The 15151-nt window shown below is 36.1% G+C and overlaps 1 protein-coding gene across 1 annotated transcript in view; it reads right to left on the reverse strand.

The window, feature by feature from the left end:
• Positions 1-669: 669 nt before the first annotated feature.
• Positions 670-15151, reverse strand: part of LOC113058768 (metabotropic glutamate receptor 5-like) — a 46899-nt gene continuing 32417 nt past the window's right edge. The window contains 6 exon segments of the mRNA XM_026226966.1: positions 670-2346; positions 3399-4338; positions 5607-5733; positions 7633-7801; positions 7976-8222; positions 10131-10366. Coding sequence (XP_026082751.1) covers positions 1398-2346; positions 3399-4338; positions 5607-5733; positions 7633-7801; positions 7976-8222; positions 10131-10366 — 2668 coding nt within the window. The 3' untranslated portion in view covers positions 670-1397.

Here is a 15151-nt window from a genome sequence, read left to right on the forward strand (position 1 = left end):
GAGGTGGAGCAAGTTATTTCTCTTTGGAATAACATATTAATTGTTTAAAATAACACCAGGAATGTGTATTAAGAAAGTAAACGGTGCATTTTCGTTCCATGTTGACTGGACCAAAACGTTGTTCACTGAGTGATTTGATTCGCTTCAGTTCAATGATGAACCACAGTGAACTAGTTTGTTAGGGGTGATGGGACTTCTTCCACTACCATATAATTACTATGGTATTCTTAGAGTGTCATGGTATTACCATCATCTGGTACCATCATTGTATCATGGTACCACAATGATTTGGGAAGGAGATTGGTAACAATAAAAATAAATAAATAAATAAATAACATTCAGATGAATCTCATGAAGTCATGTTCAGGTTACATTTCAAAACCCACATTTGCAAATAAATCTATAAAATCGACTATTTATTATAAATCAATAAACCTTCAAATAAAATAAAATATAGCATATTTTAATATAATTGTAGTTTTCATGTATTTTTTTTAATATTGACCCAATATAAAAATTAAAATAATATAATAATAATAAAGATAAAAAATTAATACAATAAAAAATAACAAATTGTCCTAAAATAATTTTTGTTTTTGCTATATGCATAAATGCATATATTCATTTATTTATTTATTTATTTATGAATGAATGAATGAATGAATGATATATAACCTTGACAGCTTCCATGAGATTCACCAATATATTAGTTCCTGAAAAAGGCAGGTAGAAAAATGGGAAGAAACTGGAAGAACAAGGTGAAAAGAGAGAATAAGGAGAAAATCATGGACAATGACTGATGTGTCTGACTATCGGTCTGTTTGCTCTCTCACGCTGTCCTGTAGTACATCAAACAAAGCACTTTGTTCAAAGATTGCGTTTAAATCTCAGAAAGCATCGGAGACTTCACCTCGCACTCTTCAATTATTACAGCGCACTAGCAGTCGCGTACGAGTGTATGAGCTAAAGATTACTCAACATGTAATTATACAGACTTTTCCCTTTGCTGCCGTGCCTTTTCCCAGCCCTTAATAATCTCATTGTTTGATGATGAACGTAGCAAAATAGCTTGTAATGTCCGTGTATGGGAATGTCCCAGGTTGGGTGTCCGTCCACCTCCGTCCTGTTGGGGGCACAACAACATACTGTAGTCATCATAAAAACAGCACTAATTAGATGAAAGCCATGTTTGTTTAAGGCCACTACCAAAATGGACCAACGGAACGCCAACTAGATGAAACGATTAGACACCGTTTTGATTCAACTGCAGGTCTGATGCTGGAGATATTCCTCCACAGGGCCCTGTTTTGCATTGGTCCGAAGGTGAGAACATGTAAACACACACACTCAAGCCATCTCCGCCGGAGTGAATTACGTCATTCTTCCATCTGTCGTCCTCATAACGAAGACGAACTCTGGCTGTAGTGTCGGAGCACCAGGCACTCGTATTTTGGGATGGGTGGAAGAGCGGACATTTCGGTATCAGAAGAGGGAGAACTCGGCGAGCCGCTGCCCGACCCGACGGAGTCCCTGAAGGGGGAGGGCGGAGTCAACGCTAGCAGTTCCTCAAGTTCCTGCTGATTGGGCGGCGACTCCAGAGCTGAGGACACGCCCCCTTTTAGCTCCTTCCCACTTGTCGTGGGCGAGGTTTTGAGTCGTGATGAACCAGAAAGTGGGCAGGGAGGGGTGGGGCGACCCACGTTAGACTCCACCGGAGGGAGCGGCTGGATCTCAGCGTAGGTCGTCATGGTTGTCGGCATGGAAATCTCTCGGGACAGGCGGTAGGGCGGAGCGGAGCAGGGCTCCACAGATTGAGCATGTGCGGACGCGCTGGTGGACAAACCCACAGGGCTCCCTGGAGGAGAGTTGGAGAGCATCATGCTATTGAGCTCGCTGATGTTAGCAGTGAAGCGGTTCACCACGCAGCTAATCTGCTCCATCAAAGAGCCCTGTGACGCACTTCCACCATTGCTGCCCCGGTGTGGAGGCTGACACATGTACGTAGAGACGCTCATGACCTGGGAGTTGGTGGCGCCGGCGCTGTGTGATAAAGCGATGCTTGCTCTCTGGGTCACAGTGCTGATCGGTGAGGGTGTGTGGGGCCGGTAGCTAATGGGGTAGCGCTCCTCCACTTCGGTGACCTCGTAGAGCATCTTGTTGTTACTGTTGTCGGTGTTGATGTCGCTGCCTCCGCAGTAGCGTCCCTCAGACGTTTTGGAGAAAGGTTTGATCACGGCCGTCTGGTTGCTTTCACGCTTCTTAATGTGGAAGGAGAGACGCTGCCACAGGTGGCCACCTTTGGAACTGCACTCATTCTGGGCCCACGTCACCGACTTCCCATTAGAGCTGAAACAGCATTTAAAATAATACATTCAGTTAAAATGATTGCAAAATTACTCCAGTGCAAATAACATCACTATTTCTGTTCATATCTATCTATCTATGAGGGGCAACACAATTTGGAAAATTGGTAAAAAAATGGAATTGGGTTTTTTGTGATAAAAAATGTTATTGTGATTTAAAATGCAATTGTATTTATCAATCTATATCTATCTATCTGTCTATCTATCTATCTATCTATCTATCTATCTATCTATCTATCTATCTATCTATCTATCTATCGGGGCACAACATTTTTTGGAAAAAAATGATAATTGTGATTTTTCTGATAAAAATTGCGATCATGGTTTAAAACACAGTTTTAAAAAAGCTCCAAGCATGCTGTGCTTCATTCACAAATAATAATAATAATAATAATAATAATAATAAAAATGATGTTAAAAAAGCATAAATAACAATAATAATAGTAATAGTAATAACTATTATCATTATAAAAATATGAACCAAAACAGGAACTATTCAAATATTTCCCTGCAAATTAAAAGAAAAAAAAGTATTTAAGAAAGATTTTACAGTAATTTTATATTAAGCACACAAATGTAAAATGAATAAACTAATATTTATGGTTCTATTTATCTATGCGTTATGTAGCATATGTGAACATAGATATTTTGTGGCAGTGTGAGCAGACACACTGAATACATTCATTCCTATAATCACAGGTCGTCTAAGGTAAACACTCTCTTTTTATGGATGTCAATAACTTAACAGGTCCATCATTACCACACAAAAAGATGTGCATTTAATGTTATGACAACAACAGAGCGACAGAACCGAAGCATAAAACCTGAAATTTTAACACTATGTATTTCGTGCTATGAATGCATTGAAGTTTCCTTTAAGAAATGCAAATCTAGACTCTCAGAAAAAAGGTACAAAAGCTGTCACTAGAGGCAGTATCCTTTCAAAAGATACACCTTTGTACCTTATTTACCCCTAAAGGATGTTTATTAGTAAAAGGTACCTTTTTAAAACTATTGGTGCACAATTCAACACACCTGAGTGTCTCTCCCGACGATCCTCGTCTCTTCCATAGATTGACCAGACTGCTGGACCGGCTGGCCGCGGATGATGATTTTCCATCTCCCACATGCATGCGCACCACTGTTGATGTAGTAAACGCGCTGCGGACGTTCCTCTCTGGTTTAGCCAGGATAATGTAAACCTTCGGAACGAACATGCAGCCCAGAGCCACAGTGGCGCTCAGGCTGACGGAGAAGCACATGGTGATGGTCTTATAGTTCGAGCCGAAGTAAATGGGCACGAAGGCCAGCCAGATAATGCAGGTGGTGTACATGGTAAAAGCGATGTACTTCGCTTCGTTAAAATTGGCGGGAACGTTGCGCGTCTTGAAGGCGTAGAAGGTGCAGCTCATGATGAGGAGGCCGTTGTAGCCCAGTGGCGCCACTACGCCTAAGTTGGTGGTGTTGCAGATGAGGTTGACCTCGCGGATGGAGGGATAGTCGTGGATGACGTCAGGAGGCTCCATCATGAAGAGAGCCACGATGATGCCCAGCTGCAAGAGGATCAGCAGGAAAGCGATCACCAGCTGGGCGCAGGCGCTCATGAAGCGAGGCTTCTTGGTGCAGATTTTCTTCTTGCTGCCGGCCAGGATCCGAGCGATGCGATTGGTCTTGGTGACGAGGGCCGAGTAGCTCATAGCGGGCGATAACCCGATGCCCAGCCGCTGTAGGTAGCAGTAGATGACATGAGGTTTGGCGATAAGACAGAAGGTGCACAGGTAGCCCAGACAGATGCCTGCCAGAATGATGTAGCACAGCTCGCGACTGGACGACTTCACCACCGGAGTGTCACGGTAAATGATGAAGACAGAGGTGACGAAGAACGTGGCCATCAGGCCCAAGCAGGAGAAGACCACGGCTGCGATGGGCTCAGGGTCACCCCACCTCAAATACTTCACTGGGATGGGGTCACATCCTGAAACAATGGAAGAAAATGGATTTAATTTTTTAAAATATATAAATATACGGGCTGTGTAAAAGTCTTAGGCCACTAGAATTTTCACCAACCAAAAATGGTTTTAAGTCTGTTATTTCTATATTTTGCTGAAGTGTGTCAGTAGGAAATATGTTTAAAAAAAATGTTTAAAGTTTTTGTTATAATCAGTAAAATAAATGTGAAATTACTTACATTTTCTTAAATGTTAAGGATTTAAAAAAAAAAATTAATAGAGACAGCACTTAAAATGAGCAATTTCTATTGGACAAAATATAAATTTTAGAAAGCAAACATATTTTAAAATGTTATTGTAAAAAACAGACTTTACAAATAAACATTAAATTGATATGTAATATAAATATTTTCTAAAATCTTATATATTATATAATACTGTATTTTATATATAGATATATATGTAACATTTAATAAGCATATTTTATACCTTTAAGAAATTGTTTTATAGAGACTGCAATTATTTCTAGTAAATAAAATATTTTATAAATCAAAAATATTTGATTATTTTTATAGTACATAAACATACTAAAAACGTAAATAGAATATTTATCTTGTGACATCGTAACAATCTATATAAATATTTACTATAATAATGTTATACTCTTGAAAATTATGCCCTGGAAATGGAAAAAGTATTTATTAACTATTATCAGTTGAGTGTGGCGAAAAAATAGCAATATAATGGAAGAGGGTGTTGCAGTGTACAGTACTTGATAATATTGGCTGTATGTTTCTTTCTTTCTATCTGATTGTATAAATATGCGCTAATAAAATGTGTGGGCTGATCACAGAGACAGATTTGATCATTTCAGCTCAGACGGTTCTGATGCTGTTAACCTTTTAACTCAATGAGTGTGTGTATTCGCTTTTCCCTGAAATGATTTATTGAAATGCATTTGCTTTCTTCAGCACACATCTCTCTCTTTATTTCCTTCTCTTTCTATTACTGGCAATTTAAGAGAGATGCAATCATGCACTTTGCAAATAACTTGTTTTGGTCGTGATTGGAGATCTGACACTCCATGAAATGTTAGATTTGTATTTGAGTATCGGTGTGTGGCCGGAGCTCCAGCACTTTACAGAATTAGATTTACTAAACTGGACATGAATAGAGACGGATAAAAGATGGCAGTGAACGCAGGAGAATCGGGGTCAGATGCATCTGTGTCATCTTTCTGATCTTTACGCTGCAGTCTTTATCCGTCAGTGGGTTGATGTGTTTGTGGACTCACCAGTGAGGTCATCGGTGGGCCATGATCCAAGCTCACACGCGCGACACGTGTACTCGTCAAAAACAAACTCGTTCTCCTTACAGGGAGTGCATGTCCAACAGCAGCTGACCTCTCCTTTACGGATCACCTGCGGACGAGATAATCACATCAGGATAGAAAACAGATTCTCAGCTGCAGGGTTGTGACACAGAAAGGTGGCAGTGAGTCATGGAAAAGTAAAAACTTCATAATATTTAAAAAAATATATAACTTATAATATTCTACTTATAATATTTTAGAAAAACTCCGCTTTTGTAGTGTTTAACTAAAATGTTTTTTTTTCTAAAATATTATACATATTATATAAATTATATTATATTGCATAATTTTAATTGAAAGATTACATATTTAAGAAAATAAATAAATATATTTAATAAATATAAAGCAAATATAAACATTAGATTTACTTTTATATCATGTTTTAACTTCATTTTATTAACTTGTTTTTATTTGTTGGTTTTTCTTATGATTCACCAGATGATAATAGTAAGTCAATTTATGTTTTACATTCATCGAAAAGTAGATAAATTATGTATATAAAACACTTACTATAAACATAAACTGAACATTATTTTCTAATTATTAACTAAACATTTCCACACATTATTTTAAATATATAGCTCGTAATATTCTGCTTATAATATTTCAGAAAAACTAAACTTTTGTAGTGTTTATTTACTAAAATGTTTTTTTCTAAAATATTAGCTATTATATTATTAGCTATTATATTACATAATTGTAATTAAAATATTAAATATTTCAGAAAACAAATAAATATATTAAATAAATATAAAGCAAATATAAACATTAGATTTTCTTTTATATCATGTTTTAACCTAATTTTATTAACTTATTTTTATTCGTTGGTTTCGCCTATGATTCACCAGATGATAACAGTACACTAACTGTAAATATTTGCACAAAAAACCTTTCCTTATAATATTTTAAATATCTAACTAATAATATTCTACTTATACTATTTTAGAAAACTTTTAACTTTTGCAGTGTTTATTTACTAAAATGTGTTCTTTTCTAAAATATTATATAACTTATACTATACTGCATAATTTTAATTAAAAGATTAAATAATTCAGAAGAAAATACATTAAATAAATATAAAGGAAACATAAAATTGTATTATCATGTTCTGCCTATGATTCACAATTGTGATGCTCCAGGTAATGGTGAAGTGGATAAATTGTGTATATAAATATTATAATACTATAAAAATCGGAGGAAATTGTTTCATTATAATATAAAAAATATATAACTTATAATATTTTAGAAAATCAAAATATATATTTTTTTGTAGTATATACATGTGTAGTAAATATAAATATTACATTTACTTTTAGAACGTTTATTTACTTTTAAAATAGCTTTTTAATATTGTAAGTATATTGTAAATAATACTGCATTGTATAATATTGTAAATTACATTATATTGGATAAAATTGATGAAAATATTAATAATATTAAAAAAAACTTTTATGTTTTATATTATTTTTAAACTTCTTTTGTTGTTGACATGAAACAAAAGCAACAAAAAGTGGTTCTTAACTAGTTTTACTCTGGACATCAAGGGGTGCACTGAATTACACCAGTGTCAACATTTATGGGTTGTACAAAAGGCCCTTGTCCTAAAAAACAATGAATAAAACTGCACAAAATAAAGAAAAGATTCCAGATCCAGATTACATGAAATAAAGGTCCAAGTGCAACAAACATGACTGGAAAAACTGGAACGCATGATGCATTAAAGATTAAACCATCAAAATTCACTTAGACATCAAAGAGCCATGCTTTTAATTTTACAGTCACCACTTGATTGTCACTGCAAAATGTGTCCTGAAGCCAAACCAGTTGAATCTGTTGGATTTTACCTGTTACTCCAGTATATTTATCAACAAAAACACAATTATTAACCATTAGCATTAATCACTACACAACACTATTGGGGTAAATAAGCAGCTCGCTGTCTCCTGACCTTGATTTGACCTTTATCGCAGGGTTCACTGCACACTGATTTAATAATGTCGTCTTTGTTGGGCCAGATCTCGTCGTCATTGATCTGCAGTCCGCTGTTGTCCCAGCTCCCCACGTTCGTGTAGTCGAAGTAATCTTTCCCCATCTTCTTAAAGTTCATGATCACGTAACTATGAACACAGTTAGTAGCATCGATTGAGTGCACTGAAATGAAGATGAATGGAAATGAAGGATGGATTCATCAGTCTAATGATGCATTGATCCATTCATTGACTAAGTGACTGTTTGATTGATTGGCAGATTGATTATCTTATTTATTGGATTAGATTGGATTGGTCTGGTACCTCCCAGGTGAATCTCCGTTCTCGTCAAAATAAATGTGTTCCCCGGACACTCCAGAGAAGTTGGTCTTCATGAGGAACTCCAGGAGCTTTGCACCATCGATTGGCCACATGGCATCACACAATCCCACCATACCGGGACACAGAGCTTTCTGCATGTTGTGGAGGCCGTAGGCCATGCTATAGATGGCATTAATCACGAACCCCATCTTGGTGTCCTGTGCGTACTGCTGACGCAGAGAATCCCGCTCTGAGAGAGAAGGAGGAGGAGGAAATTGGGGTTAATGATTGGGATGGATGATATTCACAGCGTTAACCTACTTGACACAAGCTGATTTGTTCATGTTGCTTACGCAGCCAATGAGCAGCTTGCTGCTTTACATTTAGACGGCTTCCTGAAACCCTCCACCTTCCCCAGCTCCACCTGTATAGATCTGCTAAGGGTTATAATATGCTACTTGTGCACCGAATCGGCGAATGTATTGGCAGTAGCTACTTGATTTACAGCAGCAGCAAAAAACTAACAAGGTTCGAAACTTTTGGTCACATAATTTGCGTGACCCCCAGTGTTGGGAACGTTACTTAAAAAAAGTAATTAGTTATAGTTACTCACTACTTGTTCCAAAAAGTAACTTGAGTTAGTAACTGAATTACTCTATAATAAAATTAACTCGTTACCAGGGAAAGTAACTATTTGTGTTACTGTAAAAAAAAAAAAAAAAAAAAAAAAGGTTGCTACATATCAGAGATTTTGTACTTTTTTTTTTTTGCAGTTTTCACAAGTCAGTTAAAATGAGTAGAACAGACAGGTACATAACTTTCAATATTTATTGCAAGTATTATCTTTGTAAGAAAAGTGTTTTTGACCACTAGCTTTGTAGATGCGTGTCACACATTACATGTACACATTACATGCACGTTCTTGCCTCTGACCACAATGAATTTGAAGTAGTATTTATATCTTCACCTTGAAAATGCCAACTTTCATCGGATTGCTCCTGACTCGCCATCTCTGCTGCGAATCTCTGTGTAGCTGTTGCGTGTGTGTTTGCGTGTGTGTGTGTGTGTGTGTGTGTTTGGCGCCACTGGCATAGCCACGTGTGCAGGCATGTGTGTAAAAACACTGGCTCTGATTGGCTACCATGAAACACATGACTCTGCCTTAGCCAATCACAACTGCTTATCTCGTCATTAACCCACCTCCACACTCACTGTGTGAGCCAGGGGTCCGTTCGGATTGCATAGTTTATTAAATCAATGCATAGTAACGCACCGCATTTAACGTTCAGTAACGTCACCGGCATGGTAACAACGGGAAAAGTAATTAGTTAGATTACCGCGTTACTGAAAAAATAACGTCGTTACCTAACGCCGTTCTTTTAAACGTCGTTATTCCAAACACTGGTGACCCCAAAATACATTTGGGAGCATTTGTGCCAGTTTGGTATATTAATAAAAAATAATATCCCCAAATTACAAATGCAATATATATATATATATATTCATTCAAATTGTTTCGCAACATAAAAGAAATTGAAGAAAACAAAAACAAAAACAAACTACTCCACAAAGAGTATTTTATCACTTATTATTTTATAACTTCATCAAATAGATTCGACTGTTCTTGAAAAGGCTAAATGTTTGTGTATTAGACTGTGTTTGTGATTATGAACTGCGCAGCAAATTTTATTTCATGTAGAAATGTCTGATCCCCTCGGCACGCACTGATTGAAATGTTCAGTTTTGAACCGACATTAAAGCAACATCTCTGTCCAAACTGTTGCTCTCTGTTTGTCTGCTCATGCGGGTTTATGAGCAAACAGTTCTGATTCCTGTTTCAGAGGTTGTTCTTTGTTCAGTTTTTTTTTTTATAATGGTATCATTTGAAAAAGTTTCTTTGAACTCAAGCAGAAGCTCAGATAAATGGAGCCAATGAAAGACAGCGAGACTAATGGAAGGTGTGATATCTGAAGAAGAAGTCTGGATGAAAGAACGCAATCATGTTTCTGTCTGCGAGAGAGAGAGAGAGAGGATTTGCTTTTCTTTGACTACTGTTCTTCTTCTCAAACGGCTAAACGTCATCGAGGGAGCACACGAGGACACAAATGGAGACTTCAGACAGGTTAATTTGAATTGTTTTAGTGCTGTGGTCACTTACTCCCGCAGGTGCGGTTGTATTTGTTGTTCTCCTGCGGGTGTCCCTTCAGCCGGCAGTGGAAGCGGTGCTGCCAGAACTCAGGGAACCAGGGGTTTCTCAGGTTGTTTTCGGGACGTAGTTTCAGGTAATAATCATCAAACCACTTCACGTCTGGGGACTGCAGCTTTATGGTGATCCCACCGGCGGCCTCGCGCACGTAGCCATCTGTGACGTCGTAGCGGTCCGCCCAGCCGTCACTGAGAAGGAGAGAACCAGTCAGTGTGCAAAGTCATGACATCACATGCATCCTTTTTAGAGAACCACAGCATGCATTGCAACAAGATCAGTGGGAAAAATGTATCCAAGATGACAAATATAATAAAATAACTCCAAAGCTAATAAAAAAAAAAATCAATATAAAATATAATAATCAATAATAACAAACATAGTATTTTAAAAAAATATAAAAAATTAAATTTATAATTTTGAAAATAATTGTAATATATACTATTAAAATATACATAAGTATATTATCCAAAACTATCAAAAATAAAATAAAAATAAAATGTAAATAAATAATAATATAAAATAAAATAAATAAACAGCATAAAATACATCAATATTAATAATAATAATTTCAGTAATGATAAAGACATAGAAATATATAGAATTAATTTTGTTATTATTAATAATATTAATAATTTCTAATAATGCAACAATTTCAGTGGGAAACATCCATCCAACATTATAGATAGAGAGAAAAATGTTGATTATCAATGCACTTAAAAATTATTCAGTCAAACGAAACTAAAAAAGACATTTTCTTGTATATTTTCATATATATATATTAATTTATATGCTTACTAACAACTTGATAACAGCATTTCAAGTTAGTCACTTGTGAGATTGCATAAAATTAAGGGTGTTGCCTTAGAAGGTGGTTCCCTATGTAGGCAGCAGACAGCAAGGCTATGTTTTGGAACTGAGCCTCTCTCTCTCTCTCTCTCTCTCTCTCTCTCTCTCTCTCTGTGTGTGTGTGTGTGTGTGTGTGTGTGTGTGTGATTTTGGCAGCATCAGGCTGAAACATTCGGTTCAGCAGCGTGAAGCCTTCCCGTAACGTACACGGATACATTTGGACAAATTAAATAGTTTTGATACAAAGTAGATACAAATTGCCAATTAAATGAACACCCGCACACAAATGACTCATTATTTTTCTCTGCCTGCACTGCCAGTTTCCCCAGTAACCATGACAACTAGAGGCATATTTTTAAAAGACTGATAATTGTTCATGTGAAAATCTCACATGCATCTGTATGTAAGTGTATAGGGGTGTGTGTGTGTGTGTGTGTGTGTGTGTGTGTGTGTGTGTGTGTGTGTGTGAAAGACTGAATCATACAGATCATACACCACTGAATCGTTTCTATGATAACTATGCACTAAATTACACATTAAGACTAGAAGTGATTTATGAGTTTATATGTTATATACAATGTCAAAGTTGCACACATTTAATAATTAAGAGATTGTGAATGTATGATTTTGTAGCCAAATCCTAATGAACTTAAAACAAATATAATATATTTCAAAGTTAATTAAAAATAAAATAAAACATAATTTTATTTTTTCATAAGAATAATAATAAAAAAGTAAATAAATAAACATTATTAACATTTTATAACATTAATAATAAACAATTAATCAAGAAAATAAAACTGACATACATTATTTTGTTTAGAGTATGTCAAATTAATTTTTATTAATATAAATGATAAAAAATAAAAAACATTAAAAATACCATTTATTTTTTAAAATACAGACATATTATTTTGTTTAAAATATGAATGCATTATTTATTTTATAATAAATTGTATATATAGAAAATCCAAAACGAATTACATTAAAATAATTAAAAATCAAATAAATAAATAAACTAAATTGAATATTACATTATATAATAATATATCATATTAATATTATAATTATATATAATACACCATCATACGGCATTGGATTATTTATTTCACTAAACCACACAAGAAGACTGACTAGAGGTGATTTATGAGTTCATATGTTATATATAACATCAAAATTGCACATTTGCAAGTTTGTGCATGTATGATTTTAAAGCTTAATCCTAATGGGCTTCAGAACTGCAATGTTCCTCATAGGCAGCATCTCAAGCACCAAACAAATAGAGTAAGGCAGCTCACTAGGGTTTGTTACAGAGCTTGTGTGTGAATGTGTGTGTGTGTTTGCTAACTCAATTACATCCTTGCCGACAGGTCAGCTGGAGAAATCAACCCGGGGTTAAACTTAATACAAAACACAGACATCAAATCACGTTGCTTCACAACACACACTTCAGTCAGGACAGAGAAGGACAGTCACCTCGGTAATGAAACTAGTGCAAATGAGCACACACACACACACACACACACACACACACACACACTCAGGGTGCAGATGGCATCATTGTGGGCAAACTCATCTGACACCCTGTGTGCTTGTGTGGAGGGACTGATGACCTCACAGCTGGCTGCGACGTGATTGGCTGAGACTGTAGCCATGGCGGCAGCATCGGGGGTTTGTGCTTATGGGGGATTCCAAGGAAAATGATACACTGTGTGTTTGTGTGTTAAAGGATCACTGTAATGTTTCAGTATCAGCTTAATCTCTGATGTTTCTCCTAAATTAAATTAGATAAAATAAAATAAAAAAATAAATGCAAAAAATTTAATTGATGGAATAGATTTTTTTTTAAATACTTTGGTCTCTGAGGAGAATTGTTCATACTGAGATTTCAGACTTTTGATCACGGACTTAAGTATAAACCTTGAAACCTTTGCAGCTCACCTACGTATATTTAACATGCAAGAGCAATAGAGAGCAATGACACTAGACTGTACTGAGAAATATAATACTGTTAAATGATGCAACTATATTCATTTTATAATTAGCAGCCCTAAAACACTAAAATGAAAACCAAAACTAAATAAATTAACACTAGAAAACGCCATACAACTAAACTGAAACAATGAATAAAATAATATCTAAGACAAACTGAAAACAAATAAATACCAAACACAAACTGAATTAAAACCGTCAAACTAAAATAAAAAAGAAATTATGAAAACTATTTTAAACTAAAAAGGCAAATTCAAAATTAAATAGGAATGAATGTCATAAAACTAAACTAAAACAATAATAGAGATAGTGTTTATTTACAAAATAAAATACTAAAAGTTTAAAAATAAAATAAACATGATACAGATACAGTAAGAAAACTGTATATAAATTAAAATAAAAACAAATGAAAAATAATAAACTTATAAAAAAAATACTGTTGTATTTAAAAAGAAACAGAAGTCAATTATTTAAAAAAAACTGATAAACTCCCAACATATTACATAAGCAATCCATAAAACAATAAGAAATTGTTTCAGTCAACCAGAGTTTAAAACAGAAATAAAAGCATTAAGAGCCACAGCTGCATGCAGATAAAAACATTCCGTACAGACACAAATGAATTAGCCATTTCTAAATATACAATGCATTGTACTATCCTTAAAATCTAGGAAAATCCTAAGCGAAGGAAAAAGATCATTTTCATTGAGTTGAACAGAACCGTTACAATACAGATGCAGCAAAGTACGCTCAGTGTCTCTCCACTTATTGAGTAACAATGTGATTGCACGAGTGGAGTGTACCTTTAAATGAGAGGCAAAGAGATGAGATTATTATCCATGTTTGTATCTGTAAACTATTACATGTCTTAAAGTCACTTAATTGGACAACCTAAATTTCTTGAGTAGACTAGGACCCATCTGTACGACTAGCTGTTAAAGCAACCAGGACATTAAATCATGATATCCATCGTCTCCCACCAGTCCACCATAAACAGCTTCATTAGAGTTGAATTTCTTTCAGTCCATTAAGTTCTGCTCAGTCCCAGTCCACCCAACTGATTCGAAATAATGCATGTCTACTGTCTCCACACCAGAAACCTCTGTATGAACTGGAATCGAAAAGTTACTCTATTACTCCGGTGGATCAAACCTTGTCCTCCTTCACCCCTCGGCAAATACATTACACTCTGAGGTGTCCCAAAATAAATCAACAAAAAGCACCTGAACCGGTGGAGGATCGACACATGTCAGGCGATAAAGTGGATGAAATCAAATTATGTCCTCTCTAAGACAATCTTGGTGAAATCCACTTCCATTTGGCTATAGACTTTTTACCTTCTCAAGGACATTATCCTAGTTTTTAGTACACTTACACACACAAGTCTTCATTTTATTGATAAAACCAGGAGTAAAACCAAAAGAAACCAGTCTTTGCTATAACTGATCTGAGACGGAGTGAGACGGAGGGCAGCTGACGCCGCTGTCACATCCCAAGGTGAAGGATTAAACAAGCGCTGACCAACAACAGTTCATCATCCAAACACACGCTCGCCTGGAACAAGTGCTGCATAGCAAAGATAACTGAACCGTGACCGTACACAAACACTAACAGAATGTGTCCGGCCGTCATCAGAGGGGCACAAATGCCATTTCAGTGCCAACTTCCTCTCTTCGCCAAAGCTTTTCTGTCCCCAGAGCCATTACAGCTTCCCACAATGCTCTCTGACAAACCAGAACTGTTATTCGCAGCGGATTATTGACTCCTGAGACGTGTGAACTAATGAATCGCGCACAATAACACCACGGGTGTGTTTAGAAGAATGTAAACAGGGTCGATTCTGAGCTCATGCCGAATGCAGAACGCATTCACTTTGAGCTCGGATCGTTAATCACATCTCCGTCAGGTTTTCCCGAAGGGAGCGAGCTTTAATCTCTTCCTCGTGCTTCTCCATTCAGCTCTGAATCTGAACTTTCCAGCAGCCGAAAACTGAAAATCTCTCAGTCTCTCGGCATCTTCCTGCAGACATCGCTGTCTCATCGTCTCCAAGCCCGTCCCCGTGGAGACGAGGAGACAGATCGCCATGGCGATAGAACTATCACTGTTTGATAAATCTGACAGCAACTTTTGGAAGA

The sequence above is a fragment of the Carassius auratus genome, chromosome 40, assembly GCF_003368295.1.
Source record: "Carassius auratus strain Wakin chromosome 40, ASM336829v1, whole genome shotgun sequence".
Taxonomy (NCBI): Eukaryota; Metazoa; Chordata; class Actinopteri; order Cypriniformes; family Cyprinidae; genus Carassius; species Carassius auratus.